The sequence below is a fragment of the Rhinoderma darwinii genome, chromosome 3, assembly GCF_050947455.1.
Source record: "Rhinoderma darwinii isolate aRhiDar2 chromosome 3, aRhiDar2.hap1, whole genome shotgun sequence".
Lineage (NCBI taxonomy): Eukaryota > Metazoa > Chordata > Amphibia > Anura > Rhinodermatidae > Rhinoderma > Rhinoderma darwinii.
Genome location: NC_134689.1, coordinates 89,610,663 through 89,626,535, shown reverse-complemented (window position 1 = coordinate 89,626,535; position 15,873 = coordinate 89,610,663). Strand labels below are relative to the sequence as shown.

The 15,873-nt window shown below is 44.0% G+C and overlaps 1 protein-coding gene across 1 annotated transcript in view; it reads left to right on the top strand.

Moving 5' to 3' along the window:
• Positions 1 to 5,122: 5,122 nt before the first annotated feature.
• Positions 5,123 to 15,873, top strand: part of HSPA4 (heat shock protein family A (Hsp70) member 4) — a 105,490-nt gene continuing 94,739 nt past the window's right edge. The window contains exon 1 of the mRNA XM_075856453.1: positions 5,123 to 5,411. Coding sequence (XP_075712568.1) covers positions 5,305 to 5,411 — 107 coding nt within the window. The 5' untranslated portion in view covers positions 5,123 to 5,304. The remainder of the gene's footprint in view (positions 5,412 to 15,873) is intronic.

The window sequence follows — 15,873 nt, the reverse complement described above, 5'->3', positions numbered from 1 at the left end:
AGCCAGGGGTCTCTCCAGATGGACTGTGGGTAGGCGTAAACGATCCACTAGATCCTGCTGGATAAAATTAGCAGCCGCTCCAGAGTCAAGATAGGCGGGGGAAGAGGCAGAGGAACTGTGGATCCGGAACAAAGAGGAGGAGCAACGGGCAGTGGCACAGCAACAGCCTCAGGAGGAAGAACCGGGGGTGGAACTGTGAGTAGATCCAGGCGGACCAGGATAGAATTCACAGCCTCAAGGAGTTGATCATGCATCTCTGTCTGTATCTTCTGGACTGCGGTCTTGGGCTGGCTGGCGGGTTCCATGGCCTGAGCGTACTGTCACGGGCACAGGGTATGTGGACCCACTAGGCCGCTCCTCCGTAGTGGGGAGGCAGCTGACCAGGTCACAGTCTATACGAAAGTCAATAGCAGATAGCAATGCTTGGGTACCTGAACTAGTCCAGGCGGTGGCTGTGGCTTCAGCACGGATGGAGGCCGGTGCAGCAGGTAGCGCCAGACGTGGCGGGCAGTATCCGATGTAGCAGAAGACACTGGACATGGCAGAATTCACTGGACGTGGCAGAAGACAAAGGTTTTGGCAGAAGACCCTGGACGTGGCAGAAGACACTGGACGTGGAAAACAACACTGGACGTGGCAAACGACAGCAGGTGCAGTAGACACAACTCCAACACTGGTAGGCACAGGAACAAGAACAGTACGGAACACAGGAACACGGGTAACAACTGGAACGGGGAAACACTAAGGGACCATTTGCAAGAAAGACTGGGAAAGACTAACAATGCTCAGGCAAGGATTAGAGGGCCTGGGGCCTTCTTGTAAACCAGGAAATCGTGGCAGTTGATGATGATGACGACTTCCTATTTGCGTGCGCTGGCCCTTTAAGGCCGGACACGAGCGTGCGCGCGCACCCTACGGGACACAGCAAAACGGAGCGAAAGTGAGCGCTGGCGTCTCCTAGGAAGGAGATGGGGACCAGCACTCACGGATCCATGGCTGCGGGCGTCGGGAGGTGAGTAAACCCGACGGCCCGCGGCCATGGACGCTACAGGAACGGCTCCCGTTCGCATTCTCTATGGGGTTGTATGTGCCGTATTCCATCTCTGTATGTGTCGTTAATCGACACATACAGAGATGAAAAAAAAAAATGGCAGCCCCCATAGAGAAGTAAAAGTAAGAACACAGTAAAAAGTTTAAAGTCACAACACTAATAAATACAATTTTTGTTTATATTTTATTAAAAGCAATACAATAAAAAAAATCAAAAAATCATGACACCTTCCATTTAAAAGACGCCTCGGATAGGAAAGTCCACCATGACCATATATAATTATTGTCACATAACAATCATGTAAAGTAGTTCAACCAGAGATCAGGAATCTAGAATCTGATCTCCCTAGGTAAACCACAGGTGTACTACCCAGTAAATGTTAACGAGATCAAGACAGTTTACATTTAATACCTAAGTCCATTACCTGTGGTAGACAAGATGGCAGATGACACTGTTCCCAATCCGAGGAGACACCTCGACACGCGTTTTGCTACCTTGGTCAGGAGCACATCATGTCTACCGCAGGTAATGGACTTAGGTATTAAATTTTAACTGTTTTGATCTTGTTACCATTTACTGTGTAATACACCTGTGGTTTACCTAGGGAGATCAGATTCTAGATTCCTGATCTCTGTGTGAAGTACTTTATTGTTATGTGCCTTTTACAATAATTATATAGGGTCATGGTTGACTTTCTCATCCGAGGCTTCTTTTAATTCTATGTTTTTATTAATTGTATGTTATTGAGGGGGTTCTTCCCAATATGGGACAATAAAGATTTATATTTTTTATATTATTGGAATACATTTGTATTTTTTGGTTTAGGCATATTTTTGGTTGTCTTGACGATATGATTATGTCTTGATCGTTCATTGTATGCTTAGGATACATATTGGTAGATAAGTTATTTGATATCTTGTCTGTTATTTTATTTGCATCTTCAGTGACCTAATAAAAAGAATGGTAAAAAAAAACAACACAAAACAGGCAAATGATATAAAGTATATTGACAACCTCACACCTCTAACTCCAGGCATTCACATAACCAGTCCAAGCTACTTTGTTAACAACTGCAAATGGAACAGCATCTTAACAAAACTAGGTGTCTCAATAATTTCACTGCCAGCGGGCACTTAGATGACAAACAATTTATAGCAAACAATATGTCATTATTATCCGTATGTATAATAATCCTTCATTGGAAAATGAGTTGCCCAACAAAACTAAGGCCACAACTACTGGAAATAATTTTAGGAACTTGTTACCTATCCAAGAGCGATGCCGCTGTTCTGCACACCCTTTTCATATTTCAAAAAGCTACAAAACCAACTGCACCAACAGCATCTATAAAAAGATGTAACTCCTCAGCCTTGACAAAATCCCCATAGCAGAATGACCAACCATTATATTCATCCATGAAATCTAACCAAACTGCCAGATTTCCCTTCATGTCCTTTGTTACTGTGACGTGGTACTTCGAATACTTAATTTAAAAAATATTTTCTACAGAATATGCGTCCTATAGGCAATACCCTGAACGCAAAAGTCATAAGGCGCAATAAAGACTGAATATCACTTAATGTGGCCATAGACACACTACTTAAAGGGATTTTCCCATAATCATCCTTTATCAATTATCCAGAGTATAAATGATAAATGCTGGGACCCCCACCAATCCCGAAAACAGTGGTCCCGGAGTGCCCTATGTGAATAGAGCAGTATTCCACAAGCTCGGCCACTGCTCCAATCACTTCCTATTGGGCTGCAAAAAGCTATACAAAATACATAATAACATACACATACATACCACACACACAGGGCACAAACATAGGACAGATGCCGCACACACTTTCTGTGGATATACGGCACATGAATCACACAAGCCACTTACAGATAGGACACATGCCGCACATACACAAAGGGCACATGCTGGTCACATACCACTTATACCTAGGACACTTGCTACACGCACAACTCGGACACATGACGCACACATAGGACACCTACAGGCCTGCCAAGATTAATGCATTGAACATGCCTCCTGGGTACAGCTCACTGCCGCAACGCACTCCTCCACTCACTGCAGCTGAGGCTCCTCTGCCGTCCACTGATCGTGGAAGGAATGCACGTTGACGTCACTTTCACGCGCTGTCCTGTGCGAGCCCTCGCACCCGATGCCACTGAGACTACTGCTCCTTCTTCTGCCTCTGCTCAAATAAAGGACCCTGTACTCCTTGGTGATCATCGCTGTTCTCCGAACCACCACGGTGAAACCCATTCAGATATCTCTCTAACCAAGCCGTCATTCCTGTCGACTCCGCCCATCTCTGCAATGAGGGGATCCACCAGATAGCGTCCTCTTTTCTTCTTAGCAGGCTGGTGCAGGTCCTCCCATCCCTTCTCATCAAGAATGTTGGTGGTCTGATCAAGACCACCGCGCATCCATGCTCTTTTAACCCTAAAGCAAAGGACACCTGACTTTCCCAATCCCGGCCTTGTTACTGGGCAAACCTAAAAACCTTCCCTGGAGACATGTCCCATGAGCCAAAATCATTGCCAATGAAATGTGTCACCAGGCAATGTCACAAATCTTCCCTAACCATCGGCGGGAAAAATTTCCCACAAAAATTACCCCCAGTGGGACTACAGAGATGATTGTACACCCATGTGGATGCCTCCTAAAGGTCCCGGGAACCCCCATTGTGAAAAATACTGCAGCTTGCCTTTGTTGGTATTTTTTTTCTTTTATCAGCCTCCCATTGTATATACTGGCTGGGCCAGTGGTTTAACAGCCTGGTGGCCACCCTAGCCACCACATGTTCCAGATTGCAAATGGGAGGAATTATCCGTGACTGTTTATAGTATGTACCTGGGCTTCCCATGAAATAACAAGTCTAGGGCATATTTTCTTAGAACTCTGTGTTGTGCCGTTATTTTGTTATTCCTCCTGGAAATATATAAACACATTAATAACTGGGTGTTATCATTCCGCTTGTCAAAGGGGCGTGTCCCTACACACTCCACTGTCCAATCAATGCTGACTGTGAAGCGATACCCTTACACGTCTTGTACACGACCGAGTTCGTGCCATAAAAAGCGGTCCGTGTGTCAGACGGATTTCCCGGCCCGACCGCGGTACAGGTGAACGGGACTCCTGCCATAGACATTTATGATGCTAGGAGTCTCTGCCTCCTCATGGGAACAGCAGTTTCGTGGGGAGGCAGAGACTCCTAGCATCATAAATGTCTATGATGGCAGGAGTCCCGTTCACTTGTACGGTGGTCGGGCCGGAAAATCCGTCCGACACACGGACCGTTTTTCACGGCCCGAACTTGGTCTTGTGCAAGAGGTGCAAGGGAAATGGTAAGGTCCATTTGTAAGCTTATTTATCCATTTCCAGGAAGAATAAGAGAGGAACCTCAAAACACAAAATTCTAAGAAAAGGTGCTCAAGAATTGTTATTTCATGGGGAATACAAGTATTTACTAACACAGACATTTCAGGAGAGCTGACAGGACCGCTCTGTCCTTTATGGCTGCTGCATCTACTTGCTTATAAATATTTCCAATTCACTGTCTAGCACCAGCTATAATGGCAAGAGTTAACTGCAGCCAGCCCGGGGGAAATAATCGCACTGCATTACTCTGCCCTGCGCCTATGTTTGGGCTAGCTGTTACAATGTTATAAAGCAGCAGCTCCCCCCTCCCAGCAGACATTTCAGCTTTTATTACAATAATTTATTGAGATTTACACGTGTAATAGAAATAAACGGAAATTCATCTCCATCAATTGGACACATTGCTTATTCATATCTATGGCTATGTCACGGCCTGAGAAGGCGGGACTACTCCCACTTCCCTGCAGTATCCGTAGCAACTGCATCAACGTGCGTATGACGCACACGGCGGCGTCTGCGGAGCTCCGCCCCCTCCCCTTGAAAGGAAAATCGAAGCGTGAGGAGGGAGCTTAGTCACCAGGCGCCTCCTGCTACTTCCAGCGACGTCATGACTCTTTGTAACGCTCATTGGCTCTGCAAAGGTGCAGGGAGGAGCCGATTGGTCAGCTTAGGCCGAGGTTATGACGTAGGAGGTATCGCGATATCTGCCGGCGCTGTTTCTTTCCTTTACTCCTCCTTTGACAGCGAGATCTTTCGAGATCTTCTCCAGCTCCATTCATCTCCCCGTGGTGGAGTGTAGTGCGGCCAGTCTCCGCGTTCCCCGTGCTGTGTGCTGCCAGTTTGTCCGGCTGCAGTCATGTCGGTGGTGGGAATCGATCTGGGTTTCCAGAGCTGCTACGTAGCGGTTGCCCGAGCTGGAGGAATCGAGACTGTGGCGAACGAATATAGCGACCGCAGCACTCCGTGAGTATAGCCGGCGACGCCATGCTGCTTGTCGCCAGTCTAACTGCACATGTCTCGTCGTTACCCTTCATGGTCTGCGCCTCTTCCATTGTGGCTGTGTACACCTAGGCGTGCTCTGGAGGTTACCTGGCAGTCTGCAATGGATCCCTTACTAAATGAATGAGCGTAGGGATCTTCGATCTTTTTCAATAAAACTTATCTTCGTGATCTGGTAATGCGGCTTCATAGAATGTAGTGTCTATTCTTCACACTGTAGATGGGCTGCTGGGTAAAAGCAGTGCTTACAAGATGGTTCATGTGGAAATGGTTCCTCCCTCCCTCCAACAGTAGTGGGAGCCACTTACCGGTTTTCTTTGTTTCCTAATTCACTCTTCTTGATTGGATCATTATATGGAGGACACTCTTAGTGATTGATATCCATGGCATGCATGTGTGTTAAGATGGCCGAAATAAAGATTTCATTGTCTCCACAGTCACAACTTTAATGTGTAAATTGGGGCGGGCACCTACATTTAAATGGTGTATGTATAGCTTTAAATGTCATATCTAAGATGGTAGAGAGGGATCTGCACCCACTAAAGGCACCCTGATTGATAAGGAGACAATTCTTGAGTCACCTGGCTGTGCTGAGTGCCTGTCCCCTCTCATTAGCATAATATATAGTAACCCCTCCCCCTTTATCAGACATCTGGCTGCTATTTACTAGATGCAGATGCACCCACTTATGTATTGGGCCACCTTTTATAGATGCCATACAATTAAAGGGGTATTCTTTAGTAACTGGCCTCTCTACAAATGTTATCTACTTTACAATAATTGCAAAATGCATGTGAACCTTATAAAGTTTGTGCAGAAGCTCTGAGATTATGGCACATCTATCAGCTCTTGTTGACAACGGTGAATCTTTGGTAAGCCACCGCAACAAATGATCTTAAAGGGGTTTTGTGGGCCTCGGAAGGAGAAGGTGGGTTGGGGATTTAAACCTCTGAAATCATCTAAAAACTAATAATGAAAAAAAAAAGTACTTGATGATTAACTTCTACCACCTATATCCATCAGCTGCATATGTTGACTAGGCCACAGTGACCCTGTTACATGAGCTTCAACCAAAGACTGATGCGGTACGTCGTGTCCCGAAAGACGCGGCGTTACTGGTTATAGTGATTGGGTTTCTTCGCTATGGGTGCAGTATCTGTGGGCATCAACTCATGGGACTGACCGATACCGGCAGGGAGGGGGGACAAGTGTATTTCAACAGTAAATCTAGTAAAGCGTGTTTTTTTTTTTTTTTTCCCCCCCTTCTTTGCAGCTATTGGGTAGGTAGGAGATTTTAATGGTTTTTTCCAGTAGTTGCACTTTCAGAAATGTCAGGCGGTTGCGTTAGTGGGGTGTAGGAGTCCCTCTGAACTGGCAAGTCCTTTTCTAATGTTCTCTATAGTTCTTACTATTGAAAGTGAGGTTCTACAGCCCCGACATGTGTATTACGGTGCACCCACGGATATGCCAGCCACAGGGGCCTGCCCCTCACCCCGTGCCAGGGACGTTGTGCTTTCCCCACAGTTACCTCAGTGTTGCGCCCTTCACTTATTTGAGTGGCCAGTCTGTAAAGATGTATAGAGTTCAAAGGTAGTCCTACTCACACTCCATATAATCTGCCTTGTGCAGAAAAGGTACTCTCTAAAGAAGCCGTGTAGCCGAGGCACACTTTTCTGGGTGTTGTGTGTTTTTTGTTTTTTTTAACGTTTAGTCATGACTTGCACATGCTACTTTGTTAATTGGTCAGCAGTACAAATAAGTTTAGAAGAAATGTAATAAAGACCTAAATTTTGAAAATTGCAGAGTTTTGCCCATACTGTGAAGTGTTTTACTCCAATCGTCAGCAATTTTTTTTTTGGTTCTGCTGATCGATGGCTGACTGCTAGCTCCTTTTGGTTTCTGTGTAGAAACTGTAAGCAAGCACTGGCCCTGTGGTTCAGTAGTGATTGACTGACTGATGAACATATAGTCCAATTAGATTGCTGAAAGCCACCTGTGGAAAAAACCCAAAATGCATCTGCCTCCCATTGAAATCAATGGGGTGCGATTCACTGCTGGTTTTTGGCACTGATTTCGACACGGTTTCCGCGTAAAAAAACAGGGCCCAATAATGTTTGCGTTCTGGTGTCGTCATGGCTACGTACACACAATCACTGAATTGTGATTATTTCACTAATGTTTATTATATTTTGTATGAATTGGGCACTATTCACATTGTTTTTATGCTTTCAGTCAGGGGCTCCAGTGTTTTTGATGGCAAAAATAGCATTGCCCGTAATGTCAAATTTTGTAACCTGATGGACCCCTAACTAGCGCCATTAAAAAGTCAATAGGGTTAGTCATTATCCATTAAAAAAAACGATCCAGCCTAGAACGAAAGACAATTATGCGTAAAATCCACATCAATACATACCAGGACATTACGCATGTAAAATTTGCACAAAATACTGCGTCTAGGTGCAGATTTTATATTTTGATGTGGAAACAAGTGCAGATTTATTTTTTTTAGACTTGAATTCTGAGACGGAAGAGCAAGATAAATTGACATGCTGTGTAACTTAAAATCCACATCGCAGATAAATCTGTGTGGAAAATTCTGCAGATGAGATTTCTTGTGTTTTCATTTACTTTGCTGCCACTGTATGTTGCAAGAAAATCTGCACTGCCAATCCGCACATAATACACACTGTGTGCATGTGTTCAAGGAGAAAATGTTTGACATATATACACGTCCCTGGATGTAGCAGTGGCCGCCAGAATGAAAACATCCGCTGTTTACGACCGCTGACTGAACAGCTGTATTTATACAAATCATATCGTGACCCAACTTCTCCCGATTCCTCTTTTGATTTAATCACTCTTAGGCCTTATTCACACAAACGTTTAATATGTCTGTGTGACGGCCATTAAAACAGCCGTCACATGTATCTATGCAATTCAATGGGACCATTCACACGTGCAGTGTTTTTCACAAAGCGCGTTTGTTGCTTGAAACTCACTGCATGGCCTATTCTTGTGTTTTTTGCGCATCACGCATCCATTGAAGTCAATGGGTGCGTGAAAACCACGGACCGCACATGGACACACATCTGTGTGCTGTCCGTGGTTTATGCACTAATTCATAAGAATTTAAGAGAAGAAAAAATTAATACATGTGTACGTAGACATCAAGATAAGAACTGATGCCACACAACTTCAACGCATGACAAATGTTCCTGTAGATAAGGCCTTAGGGTCAGTTCACATGTTGCGTAAGTACTGCGGATTTTCTGAAATGGAATTTGTTGCGGAAAATCCGCAGCAAAGTGGATGAGACCAAACAAATCTCATCCACACGCTGCGTAAATACTGAGCCGAGAAAACGCTCAGAAATTGACCGGTGGTGCAGAGTTTTATTCCGCAGCATGTCCATTGTATTCGTTTAAATGCTGCTTATGTGTTGCGGGTTTCCCCCATTAAATTCAATGGGGAGGTAAAACCCACAACAAATAGCAGTTGTTGCCTTTTTTTTTTTTTGGTGTGTTCGCACCCATTCTGCCGCAAAAAACGCAATTCAGAATTTTTTTTATCTTATACTTACTCAGGAGTCTCTTTCTTCCTCCAGGCCGAACTTCTGGGATAATGTTTCATTCCACGTGACCACTGCAGCCAATCACAGGCTGTAGCGGCGGTCACATAGGATGCAGTCATCCCAAGAGGCTGGCCTGTATGACGTCAGAGGGCCCGTCTCCTGGGATGACGCTTCATCCCATGTGATCACTGCTGCAGCCAATCCCTGTGGGGCATAGGGCGGATACGCTGCATGCTTTTACGCAGCGTATCCGCCCCCTGTGAACTCGGCCTTAATCTCACATCATAGCTAAAGTGGTTTTATACCTTCTCCAAAAAATATTGCTGTTCAGTTCCATATATTTTATAACCTCAGTCAAACTATAATATACTCGCTTAAGGGACCCCAAACCAATGCCAGTTTAAAGAGCGGAACATTTTTACACATAATGAGCCTAATGGTGGTAATTGACTAGTCGGAAAACTTTTCAAGACCGTGTAAGGCTAACTGGAACATGTCATGCTATGCTGAAGTAAGCTTCGAGGAGTGAAAAAGTCACACGAGCGGAGTGGTTTACTTCATTGTATAGAAGACTACACTGCCGGGTGTGAACAATCTGAGGTAATATACTGCACCTTATGCTGGCCATAGCCTGGAAGCCCTGCTTCTGAATTGGCAATCATTGCGATGTTTTTTTTTTGTGTTTTACTATTTGGCCACATATTATTAAAGGGACATACTCTAAAAAATATTTGCATGAAAATAGAGCCAAGTTTTAGGCAGTGTATACACGGAAACTGTGATAACAATGGACTCCATTGACTTAATGTGGGCTCTATCAGGTTCTGTCTTGGTGTTCGTTATTTTGACTGGAGACATAGTGCTGCATGTAGCTTTTTTCTTTCTGTCAACTCTGAGGGAAACTGCAAGGGAGCCTCCGACGCAGTTGTGAGCAGAAACAACTTTCCTCAATTACTTGGTGCCATAGACATAAGTAACCTTAACATTTAATGTTCCCTGTTGGATTGTTAATAATTGTCTGACATGGCTTCTGCCTCGGGTGAGATGATGAGATCTTCAGTCCAAGAGGTGGTCACACTGAGTATTTTCTGCAGAGCGCGGCACGAAGGGGAACAAATGCTGTTTCCAACTGATGGTCTACTTTGTGGCCTTTCTTTTCCCCTCACATTCGGGGAGTTGGAACAAGGTCTGTTCTGTCTGTCAATCATCTGCAGTGGTCTTTTCTGCAAGGTGACAACAGGAAGTGCAGCCATATTGGTTGTCACCTCCTGGATTTGCCTTCCAGAATCTGATTAACTTTCGTTTTGTTAGCCTGTTATTTCAATAACTATTACCATTAGTTTTCAAGAAGCTAACTCCAAGGGGACAACTATTATAGTCGCACTTCCTATTGTCACCTTTATAAAATTTGCCACTGCAGATGAAGAATAGAAAACTCCCAATGTCTCCTGTATCAATCGTAGAATAAGCCTCCATGTACTCATCCTACTTCATAGGAATACATTACACATAATCACACCCTGCAATCTAAGTGATCACATAAGGGCAGTAATTGTGCATGATTTGTTGCCGTGGTGCCCTAGCCGTTATTAAAAAGTGAAAAAAACTAACCATAAAACAATATTCTATATATAGCGAGTGCAGTAAAGCTGCAATGTGTGAACCCAGTGCTATGGGCAAACATAAGCTTCATGTATGCTGCCACCTACTTGGACCAGTTCCATGGGCGACTTGGTGCGTTGAGATATTGTTACCTCTTGTAATTAGAATTTCTGTTTGAAATATATATTTTTTTCCTTTGTAAAATTTACTATTAAAACTGCATGCAACAGGACAGAACAATGATGCAGGTTCCTTTTTTATGTCCCGTTGGAGGACAGGGTCTAGACGGATCCTGTTTACAATAGAAGTCAGGATAAGAAGTAAAGGATAATCCTCCTGTTTTTAAAGGAACCTCTTTTCTAGTCTTAGGGTATGTTCACACGCAAACGTCTGAAAACACGGAGCTGTTTTCAAGAGAAAACCGCTCCTGGTTTTCAGACTTTTTTTAAGCCCCTCGCGATTTTCGCAGCGTTTTTGACAGCCGTTTTTGGAGCTGTTTTCTAGAGTCAATGAAAAACTGCTCCAAAAAATGTCCCAAGAAGTGACCTGCACTTTTTCAAAACGGCCGCGTAAAAACGGCCCAGTCGGAACTAGGGATGTCACGATACCAGAATTTGGACTTCGATACCGATACTTCGTTTAGTATTGCGATTTCGATACCAATTTCGATACTTTTGCCAACAGTAATAACAAAAAAAATTCAACCATTTTCTGATGTGAGGCGCGACGTTTGATGAATTTTGAACGCGCCTCACATTAATAGTAATTAATCCCATCATGTTTCTCAGTCATAATGGGTTAATGTGCGAGGTACATGATGGGGTTAATTACTATTAGGTGAATGTGTATTTTTTTAAAAATTTTAACAATACTTTGTTTTTACTTTATTTTTAAACTTTAATGTACTGACATATATCAGATATGTGCCAGTACATTAGCCTGTGGACGGATAGCACACAGGCAGTTGTTAGGACATACTTGGGTATGTCCTAACAACATGAAATATGGTAAGACAGCCCTGGTGTCCGTCAATAGACCCTGGGCTGTCTGCCCATATATGGTATGGCCCTCGTTCGCGTCACAGGAATTCCCTGTGACGCGATCCAAGGGGCATCCCCCCCCCCCTGCTCATTTTTCCCTGACTGCTGCAGTCAGTTGTGATCGCAGCATTTAGGGGAATAACGGCTGAGATGAGAGGTTTCTCTGATCTCCGCCGTTATAGAGCGGGGCTGCGGCTGTGTAATACAGCCATTGCCCTGCTCCTGATAGGATGTGCGCGCGCGGTCAGCATGAGGAGGTGCGGCCGGCGCTGCACTAATGAGCGGCAGTTCGGGCACTGGAGACAGAACATGGGGGTGTTTTGTAGCGCGCCCGCCATGTTTTGTCTCCAGTTCCGCCGCTCATTAGTGCAGCGCTGGCCACATCGCATCATCCTGACCGTGCGCACATGTTATCAGGACTCAGGAGCGGGGCTGTGGCTGAATTACACAGCCGCAGCCGCGCTCCCATACATTCATGTATTACTATACTGAGCTGTGCGGCTGCGCAGCGAAGTATCGAAATACAGGAAATAGCGGTATCGAACCGTTTAGGGATGCAGAGTATCGAAACAGTATCGAAGTTTCGATGCACCGTGCATCCCTAATATCGCTATGTGCAGCCACATACACAAAGACTATCTTTACTGCAGTGTCCTGACAATGAATATACATTACCTCCAGCCAGGACTGGATGTGTAGTCAGAATCCTGACACTTCTGAATCTTTTCTGTGAGATTTCCAGCAAGGCAACCGTAATCTCGTTTTTAAATGACAGTTTACAGCGTAATCTCGCGACATTACGCTTGCCTTGCTGGAAATCTCACAGAAAAGTTTCAGAAGTGTCAGGATTCTGAATAGACATCACGTCCTGGCTGGAGGTAATGTATATTCATTGTCAGGACACTGCAGTAACGTGTGTGTGTGTATGAGGCTGCACATAGCGATATAGCTATATCGCGATCTGCTGTGTAAATGAATGAAGAGAAGTGCATAACGCTGATTGGTCACTGATTGGTTAGCGTCATACACTTTTCTCCACAACACCCACTTGGTCTAAAGTAAAAACACCCAGTTGGGCATTAAGAAACTAATTAGCATAAATCTAAATCGCTCCTAACGTGGTAAAAATAGAGTTTTTCTAAATAAAAAGCACTGCTGTCACCTGCATTATAGAGCCCATCTCCTTATGTAGGAGATAGGGCACTTATAATGTGGTGACAGTCTCTTTAAGAACACCTGGGCCAAATGGGTGGAGTGCTGGTAACAGAAAGTGTGTGTGTGTGAAACCTCCACAAGGGAGAAAACAAAATCTTGGCTGCACATCCACTTGATCTATTGCGGCTCCGCAACATTTAAAAATGTATGAACATGAGGTTCTTCGTTTACATTTTGATCAAACTGTATAAGCCCGCTCGCCACTTCAGTGACAACTTTATTTTGAAACTTTATTTTTCTTAGCGTTTTTGTAGTGTCAAAAATGTTTTACGAGATTTTTTTTTTTTGTTTTTTTTAATTCAGCGCCATAATTATTGTGCCTCATATAGACTACAGTCTATTTCCCATTGAAATCAATGGTAAACTGTTTGCAGGCGTATTTCAAGTGTATTTTGGAGCCCAATACAAGTGCTTTACACTCAAACATTCCTGAAAATAAGCCATGTGAACATACCCTTAGGCCTCATGCACACAGTGTTCGGTCCATGATTTACGGACCGAATGTCAGCTACATTTCCTAGACTGAACACACACAGTTTAGGTGTTTAACCCCTTCCCCCTGCTGGCATTCTGGGCCCTAATGTCCAAGCGATTTTTTACATTTTTCCATTGTCACATTCGAAGAGCTGTAACTTTTTTATTTTTGCGTCGGCATAGCTGTATAAGGTCTTGTTTTTTGCGGGACAACTTGCAGTTTTTATTGGTACCATTTGAGAGTAGATGCGACTTTTTGATCACTTTCTATCACATTTTTTTTAAGTCAGGATTAACAGAAAACAGCAATTTTTCCATCGTTTTTTATTTTATTTTTTACGACGTTCACCGTGCGGGTTAAATAATGTAACAGCTTTATAGTCGGGGTCGTTACGGACGCGGCGATACCAAATATGTGTAACTTTTTTGCTTTATTGTAGTTTTTTTTAATAGTAAAGCATTTTGTAAGGGGAAAAGCTGGGTTTTTCATTTTTTTTTTTTTCACTTTTTTTTTTAATTAACTTTATTAAACTTTTTTTTACTTTTTTACTAGTCCCACTAGGGGACTTCCCTATCCTCCGATCGCTATTATAATACACTGCAATACTTTTGTATTGCAGTGTATTACTGCCTGTCCGTTTAAAACGGACAGGCATCTGCTAGGTCATGCCTGCGGCATGATCTAGCAGGCATTCGCTGCAGGCAGACCTGGGGGTCTTTATTAGACCCCCGGCTGCCATAGAAGACACAGACACTCGGCGATTTTATCGCCGGGTGTCAGTGAGATGAGAGGGAGCTCCCTCCCTCTCTGCAAAACCATTCAGATGCGGCGCTCGCTATTGTGCACCGCATCTGAAGGGTTAAACGGGTGAGATCGATACTAATATCGATCTCACCCGGCAGAGCAGGGACGCCCCCAGCCCTCAGCTGCTTCTGGCAGCTGAGAGCAGGGAGATTTCACGGCTCCCTGCTCTGTTTACTTTATTCTAATGCAGCGACGTAGTTTGGCGGCGCTCTAGAATAAAGCCCACTAATGACCGCCGTAAAAAGACGTATCGGCGGTCATTAAGGGGTTAAATGTATGACAATGTGAGTCACTGCCTCCCTGCAGGACTACTGTCCCGTACTGAAAACCTGTTTCAGTACGGGACCGTATTCCCACAGGGAGACGAGGACACCCAGCGTCATACATAACTAGGATGCTAGGATACCGGCTCCCTAAGTAAGCTGTGTGTTCAGTCCAGGAAATTTGGCCGACATGCGGTCCGCTCCGTATATCATGGACAGAACACTATCGTGTGCATGACGCCTTACAGTTGCTCTGCCCAGCAATAGGGTTCACTGACCGCTTCTGCAGGGAGAGATGTCTGCATTCGGCAATGGGTGTAAGCCGCTCAGACACATGGGTTAACATTTTGATGTTATACAAACAGTAAGAAAGGTGTGCGATCACATAGTAAGTAAAATATAACATATAATGGAGTTGAATAACCTCCATCTGACCAGTAACCTGAGTGCCAAATATAAAATGTTTAGGTTTCATGCGTTTATAAGGAAACTTCCTTTAGGTAATAGTGGAAAGTAAACTTTTAAAGGGAATGTGTCGCTAGAAATATTTTTTTTTTTTTTTAGTTAAACAGTGTATAAATGATTAAACATTGTTCTAATTTTTTCACGAGTCAGGAAATATTATAAATTAGATTCTAATTTATTACCTTTCCCAGTGCTGGTCACTAGATAGAGCAATTCCCAAAATTGCAGCATTGGCATGTGGTAAAGCAACCACATTGCTTTATGCTGCAAAATTTGAGAAGACACACTCGCTCTAGTGTGCTCACAGAATCCCCCCTCCCTTATCCTGGCTAGTGCCGGGAGAAACGAGGGGATTGAACGGTCAAACCTCCTACACTGTGTGTCGCCATTTTTTGAGCGAACACACAGTGTAGTAGGTTTACATACAGTAGTAATCACACACTAAAACATGTACATACACAGACCTAACTTACCTGCTCCTGCCGCTCCCTCCGGTCCGTCCGCTCCAAGTGCACAAGTCCGGAAGTAGTAATCTTATTGTCCGGCCGCGGCTTCCGGTCCACAAGAAAATGTCGCCCGGCCGAAGACCTTCAATTTGGACTGTGTGGGAGCGGCGCATGCGCCATTCCCACACAGACGGCGTACAGCATAGTGGATGGAACGGGCCCTGTTCGCATTCACTATGGGGCTGTATGTGCCGTATTCCATGTCTGTATGTGTCGTTAATCGACACATACAGAGATGGGAAAAAAAATGGCAGCCCCCATAGTGAAGAAAAAGTTAAAAAATAAAAAAAAGTAAACCACAAACACACATATAAATAAAAAAAATTTTTTAATTAATAAAACACTAAAAGCAAATTGATATCAACATTTATTTTTTTCGCGACACTCGTCCTTTAAGCCATCTATCCAACTGCTTAACAAATGTCTGTTAGTTTTTACAAACAGTTCTTTTCTGCCCTATTCATATGGAATCTGTCAGAAAGGAA